Source organism: Lissotriton helveticus, chromosome 8, assembly GCF_964261635.1.
Source record: "Lissotriton helveticus chromosome 8, aLisHel1.1, whole genome shotgun sequence".
NCBI classification, from domain to species: Eukaryota; Metazoa; Chordata; class Amphibia; order Caudata; family Salamandridae; genus Lissotriton; species Lissotriton helveticus.
Genome location: NC_136069.1, coordinates 41391381 through 41408590, shown reverse-complemented (window position 1 = coordinate 41408590; position 17210 = coordinate 41391381). Strand labels below are relative to the sequence as shown.

Below are 17210 nucleotides of genomic sequence, written 5' to 3'. Positions count from 1 at the left end.
CGAGTTTACCCACCTCAAAGGTTCAAAGTTCTTCCTTTATAATAGTATTATATATATATATATATATAAAATCATGCATACTGTACCAATGCCATAAATTTAAACATTGTAAACTGTTCCTTACTGTATTTTGAAAAGCGAAAATAAAAAATGAAATTAAAAAATGTTTAGGGTCATTTCCTGTGATTTTTTTTCAGCAACACTCCAGTGAGCAGCAGCTTTAAGCAATGTGTTAAGCTTTAACAGTCTAACAAGTGCATGACTATTTTTCTCCTAACTGATAGCAGGGTAAATACAGAAATTGCTGTCTCTATAAACACCTTTCAATACGTTTACTGTTATCTCACAGTTAAAGTGCTAGTAATCAACAGGACTACAATATGTGGATAAAAGTCAGCTCTGGGATTTCCATACCTGGTACAGACATATCTCATGTCGCTACTTAAAAGCCAAGTATACAATTAAATCTGTCACCGCCAGTACTTGTTTTAACATGTGCCTAAGCCCGCTGCAAGTCAGCTTCAGTTAGTTCTACACATCTTACTTGGAACTGATTAGCAGATCTGGTTGCTTCCTGATTGATCTGTGCATCATATGTATGATATCGAAATCAAATGGCTCCTCATATGGTTGACAACCGTCTGTTTGAGACTGGACAGTGTTGAAACAAATTTACCATTTCAACTTAATTACTTATGGTAAGGTTGCGAACAATAACAACTGCCCTCCCTTTAAACTGTTTGTGTTGAACCTAATAATTGAATACAGGGCCAATCTGTGTGCGTGCAGCAGGAAGCAGCAATACACTGAAATGTGGCAGCCCCTCTATTCGCGCTTTGGGATCATATAGACATTGCTTGGCTGCTGTCTTTGTCAGTGAACATACGGACATCATACACGTTGACCTGCCATCCAATTCTCATTTTCCGTCTAGGATTTGTTTTTTGTCCTGAAAATGATTCTGTTGTGTTTTTATTTTCATTGTGACATTATTATTTCCGAAGCTATGAACATGATAAAGTGAAATATATTAATTAATTGTCTTGCAGTGCCATAGGACTTAAGCCACAACTCACTGACCAAGGCCACGGAGGCCAACACCATTATATGTTGTTGCGTCTGTTACTATTCAAATGAATGTGGACTCTGGTACATATTGAGCTGTTGTTATTTTATTGCAGAATGACCATTGAATGCTGATTTCCATTAGAATGATTGTCAGTTGTGGTACAGTGAGCTAAAAAGACGGACTGCATTGCAACCTTGAGGAATTACCGTTGGCTAGAATGTATTCAAGTGTTTTTTTTTTACATTTCTTCAGAGACACATTGTACACTTTGTTGCTTTAGATTACGACATTACAGTTATTTTTGTATCCGCAGAAAGGAGATTCCTGAACACATATTAAGATGAAGAGTAATGAAGAAAATATGATAAAACTGGAAAGTTATCTGATACCTGAGAAGAACCAGAAATGACAGACAGCAATTCGAAATAGAACAACTCAGTAAGAGACAGAGAATCTTGTACATGAACAGACATATCCTGTAAGTGTAAGAACGTCAAGTGCAATCCAGCGGCTTCAAGAGGATGAGGGCATCCATGCTGCCGTTCCCAAAACATCCGAATAAATTAAAATCACAAAAAATACACAGGCAGAACACATCCACAATTAAGACATGTTAGATACCACCCTTTAGCTTTCATAATTATGCTGTGATGTTAGTCCATCATAAACGCTGTTTTGGCTGGACCTTGCAATCCGCAGAAAGAGGTATACAAACATGAATCATGAAGCAGTGATCTGAAAGTTAAGATACAAGTGTTTGGCTACTTGCAATGCAGAACATTATTCTAGAACACAACACCTTGGTATTGAGTTTTGTTCTTTGTGTATGTCATTGATATTGTCCAAGAAGCAGACTATTTAGATAAGCTGTGAGGTTTATTATTTGCACACATCCTAGAAAGTTCTTAACACACGGCTCCTGATAGAAATCAGTCCTGCAAGAACAGATATACTGCAAATACCTAGTGAATAATCAATTATAGTTAGTGGTTCAGGAACCACAATGATCAGTCAGCAAACACATTAACATGATTTAAGCCAAAATATAACCAATGCTTAGACTCTAAACCCCAAAGAAAAAAACCATACACACTACGAAAGACGAGCTTTGGCTTTTCCTCAGAACTGTAGTAGTACCACCAACTGTGTACAGGGGAAAACGTGTGAGGATAGATTGAATATGGCAATAGGGTTCATCAGCCATCACAACCAAGAGTTCATTAACAAACAAAAGAAATAACATAAAGGTTCTGTGTTCGTGAGAAGAGATTTAATCATTCATCCCTACACTGCCACCAGTAACAACTTAACAGAAAACCTATTTAGGTGTAATGAATGTAAGATGACTTTTAACGAGTTATCAGCTCTGAGGGGCAAATATCAAATGCATACAGCAGAACTCACAGGCAGTGAAAATGAAAAGAGCTTTACTGCCTCAGCAAACCAAAAGATCCATCAACGAACGCACACAGAAAAACCTTACACCTGCAGTGAATGTGGAAAGAGCTTTAATAGGTCCTCAAATCTAGAGAGTCATCACCTAACACATACAGGAGAAAAACCATACACTTGCAGTGAATGTGGAAAGAGCTTTGCTCTAGCATGGGGCCTAACCCTCCATCAGCGATGGCATACAGGAGAAAAACCATATACTTGCAGTGAATGTGGAAAGAGCTTTAGCAGATCTGCACATCTAAAGGTCCACCAGCGAACACACATAAAGGAAAAACCATTCACATGCAATGAATGTGGAAAGCACTTTGCTGAACCAATAGCATTAACCGTCCATCTGCAATGTCATACAGGAGAAAAAGTATACACATGCAGTGAATGTGGAAAGACCTTACTTCACGCACAGGCACTAACCTACCATCTGCGCAGGCATACAGGAGAAAGACCATACACATGTAGTGAATGTGGAAAGAGCTTTATTCAAACAGCACACCTAGCCACCCATCTGCGAAGTCATACAGGAGAAAAACCATTCACATGTAGTGAATGTGGAAAGAGCTTTACTCAAGCAGCACACCTAGCCACCCATCTGCGAAGGCATACAGGAGAAAAGCCATTCATATGCAGTGAATGTGGAAAGAGCTTTAGTAGATCTACACATCTAAGGGGTCACCAGCGAAAACACACAGGGGAAAAACCATACACATGCAGTGAATGTGGAAAGAGCTATGCTCATTTAGAAAGTCTAAAGAGCCACCAGCGCAAACACACAACAAAAACCATACACATCGATGAATGTGGAAATGTTACAACTCACGCATCCATCCTACCTATCCATCTGCAAATACATGTAGCAGAGAAACCATAGTCTTGAAGTGAATGGGGAAAAGCTTTAGTAAATCCACGCATTTAAAGAGCCACCATCTAACACACAGGGAACTACTTTACTCGGAGAATGTGAACGAGCTTTACTCAAGCATCAGATCTAACTATCCATCTGCAACGGCATATAGACGAAAAAACATGCAAATGCAGTGAATGTTGAAAGAGCTTTAGTAAATCCAATCATCTAAAGGATCAGCAGCTAACGCACAATTTGTGAAAGAAAAAACACGCACATGCAGTGGATGTGGAAAGAGATTTACTCAAGCATCAGATCTAACTACCCATCTGTGAAGGCCTACAGAAAAAAAACTATACAAATGCAGGGAAGGTGGAATGGGCTTTGCTAGATCAACATACCTTATTGCTTTTCTTATTATCACAACTTCTTCCGTCAATGGTATACCTTACGTAAATCGCCATTAATATACCATATATTAGATCTCGACATAAAAAACAGTGGAACTATCGTCAATTAATTGCCAGAGGCACTATCTTACTGATTTAACATATATACTTCCATTGAATTGTAGTGACCATCGGATTGTCGTTACTTCCATACATATCACCCAATATAGGCGCTGTAACGGGTTACACCACTCATCTGTCTCTTCCAATCTTAACCTAATCTAACTATATTTCCCTCCCCCTCGCACCCCACAACTCAGTTCTACCTTTACATATTCATGTTGATAGTCAGGATAAAATACTCAACAGTTGTATTTCGTGGCACAAGTCCAGCAATTGGTACCTATTATATCATATAGCATTGCAAGGTCCAGGTCTCTGCATCACCCACTTTTTGTTGCCATCCTTACCAGTCTAATATTGCCCCTTCTACAGTGACTGTACTTCTGTGGCTATAAGTTCCTCCTACATCATATTCATGTTGATAGTCAGCCTAACAATACTCAACAGTTCTATTTCGTGGCAGAAGTCCAGCAATTGGTACCTATTATACCATATGATCCTATGTCATTGCTCAGATCTGGCAAATATAAATACTTGTAAATGGAACAGTATAGTATGTTAAGGATAGGATACATCAATCTTTTTTTATGTATATTTTTCTTCTAGTTTTTTAAATAGTTATTATGATGTGAAGTATGGCCAGAGGACACCATCTTACAGAAACCTTTTTAAGTCTTGGACTTTCTTTTAACAACCATTTGAATGAGGTCTGTCAGTTTCTATTGAAAACCACAATTACAATACCTGCAATGCACCAATGTATATTCAGTAAAATCCTGCCACGCAGCATCCAATTGACATTGATTCATCTGGGCATCCTGATGGTGTCCTACTATTTATATTTGTTAGAAAAAAAATTCAGAATGCATTTTGTATATTTAAAAAAAGTTTTTTTTATTTCACTTATTGTTGGTGATCTTGTCATATCTGTAAACAACGACCCAGTTTAGAACATGTTTCTTCTCTACTTTGTGTACAGATTACTGTTAAGCATAGATATTGTCTTTCTGCTTTTTTGGGAATATTGTTGAAAGGATTTCATGCTAATACATTTTTCCCTTATTAAAAGGCACTCGGGCACAATAATTGTCTCACAGACATACATGCATTTCTTTTATTTCTCATAAACTCCAGGAGAAGCAGTATGTGCTTGCCATGTTCAAAAGTTTGGACTGTAACATACCCAAGTGGGATGGGTTAAGTAAATACGCTTCGTGTTAGAAAAGCAGAACATGCTATGGAAAGCTGTAGATAAGATAACTTATACCACTTCCTAAGCATTCTCCTTTCCTTGAAAAACGCTAAACTAAACATGAAGCATCCATCATTCACACCATGATCTTCCATGCTTACTTGGTACAGTCTACGCTCAGATGACATTGATTTGTATGCCCCGAATGAAGGTCCAGTATGGAGATCTTGCTAACTGTCTGCCTCATTGATGAGCTTTACTCTCTATGGAAGGGGGCTCTGTGAAAGGCCCAATATAAGGTACAAATACTTTCTTTTTGTTTCATTGTATTTGTTTGATTATAAAGATATGTTATATGGCTAACATTGCATGGTTAGGAGACTTTGGGTTTTACTGAATTATGGCTTTTGAGACTAATGCTAAATGTTAAATAGTTTTAATCATGTAATTATTAAAACAGAATGTATCTTGATGCATAGACTGTAATATGTTGTGTATGTTGACGGGGGTGAATTTTGAGTTGGGAAATCTTCAGTTAGTCATCATCAGCAAAGTTCATAAGTAGCAAATTACAGTCCGCAGTGTTGCATTGTATGATTTGTCATGCTGTATTCTTGTGTATTAGCTATTGGTAAAACTATTTGGCTATAACCAAAGCATGAAGGGTTACAGTGGTGGTTGCCAGAGAGTTGCTGCCCACTCTGCTCTAAGCTTCTAAGGCCAGAGTCTAAATTCCACCTCCATCCTACAGCTTATATGTTTAAAACACCAAACAATGGAATACCTAAATAGTGTTAGGCCAGGGAGGGTGCTTGGCGTGACCGTGGAGCTGAGCGGTATATGCCTGAAGCCAGTCCTGCTGCGGTCGCTCATTCCAGCTGCAAGGTCTAATTGTGTGAACCATTCGATAACTCCATTCTGCATCATACACCTCCATGTGGGTTCCGGCAGAGGATGGGCCATTATTAAGTAGCACTGTGGCAGAGGCCTATGCTGGTTACTGCTTGATTGGAGTCAAAAATTGGAATTCCTCTTTGGTATAATAAAAACAACTCAATTATAACCATGCCATATAGTCAAATAACATGTGTTCAAAGGGCATCATCTGAGCATGAATGCACCAAATTATCATTTATTGGTTAAAAAACAACACAGATTATTTAAAAAAAAACACTATAGGATAAAAAAAACAGGAGGTTTAAACAGTCTTTGCACACCTTTTAGATCTTCAATTAACGGAAGAAAGATCACAAATATATGACCCATGTGGCCTGATTGGACGTGGAAGAGCTCGTGGATAGACTGCACTGGCCTCCTGGGCAGTGGCACAGGCGACCACCATCCGGCCTACATCGACGTGTCCAGTTGAAGATGGGAGACAAAGCGCATGAGAAGACAGCTGCCAGAAGGAATCGAGGGAGGACCCTGTTATTACTCGGGCCTACTTTGTCAAAGAAAGGTGTGGCATGACAATTCCAGCATGCTTACTGGGAACCCAAGTTCACGCTGCATATATCAAAGCAAGATTCTGAACTCAGTGGATTTGCATCTGTCTACCCCTCGCAGGTGCTAATGAGTAAATTTATCTACTTTACCTGACAGAGTAACAGCTCATTTTTGGCCTTTGTCCACAGCGCTGGGGCTTGGGTAGGAGGACTGGCTGTGGGCCACAGGGATTCTAACAAGCCTAGGCAAAAGCAAAGTTGAACTGCTGAACGTACAGTGCTCAACAAATCCACTCGCCTGCTCGAATTTGTGAGGTAGAATTAAGGAGGACAAGCTATTTTTAGGTCCTACTCGCCCTTTCTGGCGGGTAGGAAAACAAACTAACTTCTGTTCTCTGTCTTTAAAAACGGAGCAAATGTGACAAGATAACAAGATTTAAAGGCATTTTTATTGCTCTCAAAGCGAATAAGCAATAAAGATGCCTTTAAACCTTGTTATCTTCTCACATTTGCTCCGCTTTCAGAGACAGAGGTCAAGTAGGTTGCAGTTTGGTCGAGGAGATTTAGTTACTAGACCTGCAGGACTAGTACCATTTTTTGGATTTGTCGAGCCATGACGTAATTTTGCAACACTCTTGGGGTTGTGTTTAGCACCAATACCAACTAAGAGACTTAAAGCCTGATTATGGGTGGGTTGGTTAATTCTGACCTATTTATGAAACGTTGATTATGCACTCATTGGAATTACGAGTTAAAAGCTATTTAACTTATCAGGTGTGTTAAATACCTCAAGAGAAGCTTCCCAACATACCAGGCCTTCTCACTCACAGCAGGGTCACAGCCAGGCATCCAAACCCCAAAGAACTCAAACTTGCAATGTGGCTCCTGAAGTCTTAGAGTTTGGATACTTTTAATTGCCTCCAGAATGTATGGACATTCTAAAAGAGACAAGACCCCCAACACAAGAGCCTTTATGTGTAGCCAAATGAAACGTTTTGTGCACCCATTTTTTAAATATTGTTTAAATTAGCATTTCAACAAGCATGATAATATGTACAGTATACAGAACGTTTGATAGTTATGGTACGTCAGACTTTTAACCCAACCATAGCAAAAGCAATATGGTATAACACATCATAAATCCACAAACTTCATGTACCATTATCATAGAAAGACAATTTGCCAAAATGACTAACAAGAACTGCCCCTCCCACTCCCAAGCTTCCAATCGTCCACTGGTCAATACATTGAGGAGAACTTCCATGTGCATCCACAAGCCTACCATACTTCAAACATAATTTGGGTGTCCACTGTCCCGCCCATGTCAATAGGCCCCTCCTATCTGGGGGTTCTACAACACCCCATTCTCAGACCAGCACATTGCCTGATTTGGTGCATCCATCATGGCACTTCAACCTACAAAGGTTCCAATAGGGCTTGCTTTATAACTCCGCAAGAAAGCAGCTCATCCGCCACCCTCTCAGCCCGAGGTGACTGTCGCATGTGTGCTTCCTCATCTCACCCATTCCAGTAGATTTCTCTTCCAGTCCCCATGCGGGGGAGGGGGCTAGCACTTAGCCAACTAATAGCAATACATCTCTAGCCAAGACAATAATCAGAACTGTAAATCATCTACTCACTTTTTTCTTAGCACTATAGGGGAGTAAGCCCAGCAGACACGGCCTAATCATGCAAAGGACACCCCTCCCCAGTATCTCCATCCAGTAGGTCATAATAACTGGACATTGCTTCGCTACATGGAAGGAATCATCCACAGCACTACTGCATCTAGCGCAGTCCCGAGCCCTGGTTGGGTAGACAGTGTGCAGTCTCTTAGGGGAGAGGTATGCTATGTGGTTTTGTACACTATTGTCCAGTCCAACATATAGACCCTTGCGTTTCTACAATACAGCAAATAGTGTAGTACCTGCTACACCTTAGCATACACTTCCATACGACTGCATCTTGCAGTAATTGCCGCTTATCTGCAAAACTGCAAGCAACTGTAACTTTTCCGTATATCAGCCATCAAAGCTTTTATGGAACGCTTGAAAAGAATAATTCCACCATGTTTACCGACATTCCCATTATGGAACTGGAACTTAAATGTTGTTCTTACACAGCTAATGTCCACACCTTTTGAACCACTGCATTCATGTCCTCTGCAGTCGCTCTCTTGGAAGGGAGCTGTCCTTGTTGCAATAACTTCCCTAAGAAGAGTAAGTGAAATTCATGCTCTAACCTTGGGAAAGACTTACTTTCTGGTTTTCTAGGATTAGGTTTCCAAAGTTTCTCCCAAGGCTCATCTCTCCATTCCACTAAAACCAAAAACTTAACTTACCAGTCTTCTGTCCTCAGCCAAAGACCGTAGCAGAGAGAGCTCTTTGTGCACATGATGTACAAAGAGCACTTATGTATTACATAGCAAGCCATACATAAGAGACCTAGAATTCTCGCACAGCTTAATCGTAGGAAGGTACACATTGCTTTTCTGCAAGAATCCAATTTAATGCATGCAGAAGCCCATAAATTACAGAAGAAATGGAGGAGACAGGTATTTTATACATCCCACACCGCATTTGCTCGGGGCAGCTATATGGATAAGAAGTGGTACCCCCTTTGCACTATTGGAGGAAAGAATAGATTCAAACGGTAGATATGTCCTACTACACGATATGCTAGCAGGGAAACACATAGTTTTGGGAAGTGTATAAGCCCCGAAGTCAGAACAGGACACATTTCTAGATATACTCTCTATGGCACTGTTGGGATGGGATGGGTACCCCTGGGTTTTAGGCGGGGATTTCAATGTGGTACTAGACATAGGGCTGGATAGGTCACACCCCCCACTACAAGGCACAGGTTGCAAGAAACAGACGCTCTTAAGGGATGGACAGAGGGCTGGAACATACGGGATGCATGGCGCATGAAACATCATACATGCAAAGAATACTCCCTTTTATTCACCGCCACACGGGTTAAATACCCGTATCAACAGAATCTTCTGTTATTTACCTCTCATTGCACATTTATCTGATAGCACGTATCTGGGTAAAACCCTATTGGATCACAACTCCCTCGAAGTTACATTACTGGGGGGGAAGAATCCTGCGCCAATACCTACCTGGAAATTGCAGCCTTCACTGTTGGAAGACTCAGTATTTCACAGTTCCCTCTCTACAGCGATTTTTAATTATTTTGCAGAAAATGATGGTACGGCTAGCACGCATTTAAAACGGTAATACGAGGAGTGGAAATTAGTAGACAAGTGGGGGTTCGCTCTGCTATATAGTTGAAAGGCTAGCGGAAGTTGAGAGTAACTTGGTTAAACTAAAGCAGGAAGCTGCAACAAGCAACACACATAGAGACGAGTTGCAAAATGCACACATATGACATGCGGAACTCCTGGAAGTACTCGGAGTATTAGATTATCGGGTTTTATTTATTTTTTTTTTTTTTACAGAACTTGAACCGAATCTGGTATCAGAGCGCTTTAAATAGCACCAGTTGCATTACATGAGGACACATTCATTTTTGTTAGGCATGGAGTGATTAAGTGATTTGCCCAGAATCACAGGATGTTCAGCTGTCATTGCCGAGACTCGAACCCAGTTCCCCAGATTTGAGGGTGACAGCCCTAGCCATTAGGCCAACTCCTCTCCCCTATACACACAAAAAGAGCATGCAGAAGCAGACAGAGCGGGCCTGCTCCTTGCTAGGATTCTCAAAGACACACCAGTGCAGCTCCCCATTCTTGAGATTACTAGTTCGGAGGGCACCGCAGTACACACCCAGAGATAAATACAACCTTTAAACATTATCATGAAACATTGTATGCGGCGCCGGTGGGACCTTGTGAAACTGATATTGAAGCATTTTTGGGGGAACTCCAGTTCCCGCAGTTATTGGCGACCACAAAAGAGAATTAGAGAGACCAATAACGGAAGGGGAAATAAGGGCAGCAATTATAGCCCTACCTTGAAATAAAACCCCAGGACTAGATGGGCTACCAATAGAGTTTTACATGGCATACTCAACATTACTAGTGTCCCATTTGCAGGGGCTGTATCAAGCCTCCTTATAGTCTGGCTCCCTTCCTCCTACTACACTGCAAGCAATAGTGGTCTCGCTCCCAAAGCCGTGCAGGGATAGTAAAAACATGGCGGCAGACCGACCCCTTTCATTGTTAACCACAGATTATAAAACCTTAAGTAAACTATTAGCAAATAGACTCAAACAGTTTATACCACAACTAATACACACGGACCAGTGCGGGTTTGTACCAGGAAGATGCACAGCCCTTAATATTAGAAGATTGCATCAGATTATGACGCGCTCAACCGCATCTATTGATACACAGGGATGCGTATAATTGGACTTACGCTAAGCTTTTGACTCACTCCACTGGAGTTATATGCTTCGTACTCTCCCGAGGTTTGGTGTTCCGGAAGAGTAAATGAAATGGGTGCCTCTGATATATACAAATCCTACAGCGCGTGCACGTACAGGGGTTCGTATTTCACAACAATATGCAGTAGCACAGGGTACTCGACAAGGGTGCCCACTCTCACCTTTGATATTCATGCTTGCCCTTGAACGGCTGGCAATTGAAATCCGTACCATGGCGAACACCAAGGTATACGGTTGGGAAATGACACACATTATCTCGGCCTACTCGGACAATTTAATATTATACTTTGAACATCTTAGAAGCGATCATGAACCAATCCCTACAATATTGAACACTTTTCAATCGCTATCAGGGCGTACTTCTTTACTGATACTACGCAGTCTGATCCATTACAATTCGGCCACTGGATTTTTCGGACAGCGGAATCCACTTTCTGATATTTGGGCATTCAAATATACAGAGAGGTGGGAGACCTGTTAGACGGCAACCTGACCCGGGCGATTACAGCGCTAAAAATGCTAATAAAATTCTGGACGTCCCTGCCACGGTCTGTGGCGGGCAGGGTAGCTATTGCCAAACTGGTAATGCTCCCCAGACTGCTTTATTACTTCACAAATCTACCACTCATAATCCCGACACAAGTATTTAAAACCCTGGATTCTTTGCTGGTGCAACTAATATGGGGACCGTGACGCTGGCGGATAGGACTGGCAAAACTGCAGTTAGATGCAAAACACGGGAGGATGGGAGTCCCAGATTTCAGAGCTTACTGTTACGTAGGTCAGCTACAATGGCATGCGTACTGGATTGCAGGGCGCACCCTGCAAGAGATTGCCATAGCTCGGTAGGAATGGGAGAGAAGAATGCTTCACACGCTTCTCATACCACACAGTAGGCTCCCATTACTTGCGCCTCCACTGCTAAAACTAGCATTGTTATACTGAAAGGGGGTATTGCGATATACAAAAGGACATACTCCATTTGCCTATAATATTCCACTATTAGGACTCCCTTTACCGTTAGGGACAGTAACACTTCAGCATATATCCGCCTGGGTAGAAGCAGGCGTAGATACGATGCGAATGTTATTCACAGATCACACGTTGATGAATCATAACACATTTGTGAGGGAACAGAGAGTACCAAATGCAATATTTCTTCTCCATGTGAATATAACAAGATATGTTAGGAACACATGGGCACCTGCAGGGACGGAACCGCCAACACATATATTGTACACATGCAATATTTGATGGGTAATGGCAGACATTTGACTAAATGGTTATATTGCGCGATCCAAACGTGCTGCAGTATCACTACAAGCACTCTGCGATAAATGGAATACTGACATAGGCCGTGAATTGAGGGACAAAGAATGGAGAATTTAAATGGAATATACGAGGAAGGTATTGCGAAATCCGAAGTTTAAATTAATTCAGCTTATAATTGTACATTGCTCTTACCTGTACCCCCACAGTTTAAGTATGATGTTTCCAGACATAACAGACGCATGCCCCCCTTGTCAACACAATGCAAATGTATTACATATGCTATGGGCTTGTCCATGGCTCACACATTACTGGGGAACATTACACACAATATTAAATGAGGTAGCCCCAGGGAGGGCAGGACAGTCTTTTGAGTACTACATACTAGGAATAGCCGCTAGAGCCAAACAGTGGAGTCCCACTCATAGATTTGCCAATTTGGCATTGATCCTCGCCAAACGCACAATAACCATGAGGTGGAAAGCGGCAAAAGCACTGTCGTTTATTTATGTATTTATTTTGGTGCTAGATTGGTACAATGAAGTGGTCAGATGGGGTAAAGCTGAAAGTGCAGAGTTACAAAGGGCTGCAGAAAAAACCTACCTCATTGGAATGGAATATGATGTTGGAGGAACTTATAGCCACAGAAGTACAGTCACTGTAGAAGGGGCAATATTAGACTGGTAAGGATGGCAACAAAAAGTGGGCGATGCAGAGACCTGGACCTTGCAATGCTATATGATATAATAGGTACCAATTGCTGGACTTCTGCCACGAAATACAACTGTTGAGTATTGTTATGCTGACTATCAACATGGAATATGATGTAGGAGGAACTTATAGCCACAGAAGTACAGTCACTGTAGAAGGGGCAATATTAGACTGGTAAGGATGACAACAAAAAGTGGGCGATGCAGAGACCTGGACCTTGCAATGCTATATGATCTAATAGGTACCAATTGCTGGACTTGTGCCACGAAATACAACTGTTGAGTATTTTATGCTAACTATCAACATGAATATGTAAAGGCAGAACTGAGTTTTGGGGTGCGAGGGGGAGGGAAATATAGTTAAATTAGGTTAAGATTGGAAGGGACGAAATGAGTGGTGTAACTCGTTACAGCGCCTATAATGGATTATATGTATGGAAGTAACGACAATCCGATGGTCACTACAATTCAATGGAAGTATATATGTTAAATCAGTAAGTTAGTGCCTCTGGCAATTAATTGACGATAGTTCCACTGTTTTTTATGTCGAGATCTAATATATGGTATATTAATGGCGATTTACGTAATGTATACCATTGACGGAAGATGTTGTGATATTAAGAAAATCAATAAAATATGTTATAAAAAATATATATAATACATAGAAAGGACGAAAACTTTTAGGAAGACACAACAGCTTTTTTTGGCTTTCTAAAAATCCAAGGAAAGTTAAAGCCATTTCTGAAGCAGGAATTGCAAGATGGATTGTAAAATGTATCCAGATTTGTTATGTAAAGGCCAAAAGATCTTTACCAACCATTCCAAGAGCTCACTCTACAAGAAAGAAAGGTGCTTCAATGCCTTTCTTACGAATCATCCCCATAGCAGACATTTGTTAAGTGGGCTACCTTGTTAAATCAACACTTATTGACAAAACACCAGTGTGTGGATGTTCATATTAGTCACCACTCACATTGATAGAATCCCATTGTTTACAAGTCTAGTTCAGGAGGGTGATTCTATCATCTCCTCTACACTTCCCCAATTGATTTTTTGGAATTGATGTTCACACCAGACAGCAGTCTCTTGTAGGAGGACAAAAAGTCAGACGAACATTATTTCAAACATCTTTACCATCTAATACCCAGAGCCACGGCGAGAGGAGTACTGCTTTACAGTGTATGCATAGCATGTGTATGGGGAGCCAACACATGCTACGAATGGAGTATGTTACCCGTAAGCCTCTATTCGTAGCGTATAGTGCTGCTGAATCACATATGTCCTCCCGCCTTGCCAGCAGTTAGGAGATGGTGTGAAATTTACACATATGAAACACTGTATATACATAAAACCATGTACAAATTTCCTCTTGTTACACCCACGTTCAGCAGTAATTGTTGTCTTCGATAGCCCCGGTCTCAATCGCCAACATGGCTGGGAAAAATATTTTTCAGAAAAACAAAAACAATTGCCTAAATAAGATTAGCCACAAATTTCTTTATTTTCATTTACGAACTTATAAAATATCAGATCCCCCAATTTTAAACCCCGATAAAGATGATAATTGGTCTTTGATAATACTTCCTTCCCAAATTCTGTTTCACAATGAAACAAATGTCCTCATTGTCCGACTTGTACTTTTTACCACTTTCTCCGATGGGCTCCATACTTCTTTACAGTACAGTAAAACTTGTCTAATCTTCTTAAAACATTCAGCAGGTTGAACCATCTCTTTCACACTGACTCTCACGACTTCCATAATTGTAAAGGGATGGAGCTCGTAAAGTAGGTTTTGTATGAACGTTTCATGATAATCCAAACGCATCCAGAAGACAGCCATGATTGGTCACACCATGCCTTTAGGCATACTTTTGTGGATGTTGATATCACAGACTGAAGAGTGCAAGACACCTTTTTACAGTTGTATCTGTTTACTTACAGCTGCATTTTTAATGAGATATTGGCTGTTTTTCTGTCTTGAGTAGAAGAGGTATGGACAACTTGGTAAAGGGTGTAGAACTTCCATAGTCGTGCAAGCGGCTTAATTTGCCCGTGTCACCTGTCTTTGCTGATAAAACAATCATCAATCTGCCTCATAACTACCCTCCTCAATACCATTTGATTTAAATGCCCCTAAATGTGCACTGTACAAGACTGAAATATACTTATTTTCCTTATTCCAGGTTCACATGGTCCTTCTCTATCCAATGATTTCTACATGTCATGTACAAATTCTTTTCTGGAATCATGAATCCATACTATTACTAGAGTCCTGCCTCCGACTCTTGCTGGTCGATGCATTCATTCTCATCGTTCCACCTTGTTCTCTCATGGCCACCTATAGCATCTACAGATTTTTGAGGCACTGCCTGGAGACGCCCTATCTGCGTCTGTCTCTGGTGTGTCATTCTGCTTTGGCTCTGACTCCTCTACACAGTTTGTGTGCTTTGTTGAGCACGTCACTGATGCTGACATTGTAGCCTTCAGTTTTGTCGAGTTGTGTATCTACATTTATGGCTTTCTTCATAATTATGGTCATAGACTCGCCCAGATGTCTGTCGTCAATATTTAAACACCTGCTGTAAAACTATGAGCACAACAAATATACATGCAAGGACTACATAATCTAGTATTGCAGACCAGCTCTTGTGGGCACAACACAGGTAAACTGGATGTCATGAGATACAAGTTCTCAATCCCCACCCCAGTACCAGGGCCCTCCTCTGCCACTAGATTTGGAAGGCTCATCCGTCATATGTGCTGACTGATACAGCCATTGTTAAAGTAATGACTGCAAGAGCAGCCTCTCCAATTTAATGGGCTCACCTTGTTTTATCTACAGTAATAACCTGAAGTTACGTATTACAGAGCATTTTTGTTGTGTCAGTATGTTTTTTTGTACAGATGAGAATAATACCACCTTTCCATTACAAAATATTGTATTTTAGCATTGTTGTAAAACATTTAGAAACTGATTAACAGTCTGGCGGTGCGGTGGTGGGGTCTCCCCACCGCCCTATTATGAGATGGGCGGTGTGACTGCCACAGCCCTGCGGCAGCCGCCAGGGACAGCTGCAGTCCCACCAAGCATATTAGGAGTTTCCTCTCCGCTAGGGTTTACGTGGTGGTTCCTCCTCAATGTAATCCCTGGCAGAGAGGAAACAAGGGGGGGCCCTACAGGGTCTCCTGGTGCCTCTGCGCCCTGTGGATACGCATGGGGATGGAGGGGCACACCAGTTCCTGCACGGCATGGACTTTCCAGCCCATGCTGTGCAGGAACTCGTTTTAGGCATTCCCATTGTAGTGCTTGTTTTTAAAGGCACCGCTGTGGAAACGCTAAAAAAGACTGACAGGAGGAAACACCTAATCTCGCGGGCGGCCTCACCACAAGTGTGGCAGTGCGGCGGCGGGGCGGACCCGGTGCCGCACCGCCAAACACGTAATCGGGCCCTTTAAGTGTGCTCGTTTTATTTAAACAAAATATAAATCTATTTCTAATTTCTTTATAGGCCAGGTAGATTTCATTAGCATTTGCCCCTTGGGTACATTTATTGTGTAAATAACTCCACATTCCAGCAGTTTGACGCAGTGTGTGGACACATCTTAATAATGACTGCCATATGACTAGAAGCGGGAATACTGGGCATTTCATAGACTAGCACATGATGGGTGTTTTGAGGGTTTTGTACAGTGTGACATTAAGCACTTACACTGTCTTTTAATGCACAGTATAATGAATGTACCGTTGCATTGTTTCCCAGTTGAGGGATCTTGCATTCTAACTGTAAAACAATGTCTCGATGCTCATTGCAGTACTGCTATTTTTACTTTGTGTTTTTATATGTTTGGACCAAAATTGTGTCCCTAAATCACTGCCTGTTGCCCTCTGGCCTGTTGTAATTTATCTCAGAGTATGTCATAGAGGGTTGCATCTTGAACCTCACATCAGCCCCTGAATTTAAAATGTTTGGTTTGTGGGTTGAGCTGGTTGTGTCTGTACTGCTTGGTCTGCAGGTTACTATTCGAATGTTGTATTATGCTGTCCTGCATATCAGAGGTCTAGATCAAAGTGGGTTTTCCAACTTTGCAGAAACTTAGGGCTTAGAAATTATATAGAGGTTTTAGGCTACTGAAATCTGAAACGTTACCATTATTCATAGTTGCTACCTCGAAATACCTCTTCGCATTGTGGTGCACGCGCAGAGGAATTTTAATGGGGAAAGAGTTGGGCAACAGATGATGCTGCCCCTTACATTTCATGCCTACTGCCCCTTGTTGCTCTAAGGTATCGCCCAGAGAATTTGATGATA

At 41.3% G+C, this 17210-nt stretch overlaps 1 protein-coding gene across 5 annotated transcripts in view; it reads left to right on the top strand.

Annotated features, from left to right (window-relative positions):
- LOC144772317 (uncharacterized) overlaps positions 1-5538 on the top strand; it is a 290294-nt gene extending 284756 nt beyond the window's left edge. For all 5 annotated transcript variants that reach the window (XM_078656553.1, XM_078656550.1, XM_078656551.1 and 2 more), the window contains one exon: positions 1383-5538. In XM_078656553.1, the coding sequence (XP_078512679.1) occupies positions 2412-3389 (978 nt within the window). In that variant the 5' untranslated portion in view covers positions 1383-2411 and the 3' untranslated portion in view covers positions 3390-5538. The remainder of the gene's footprint in view (positions 1-1382) is intronic.
- Positions 5539-17210: the final 11672 nt, after the last annotated feature.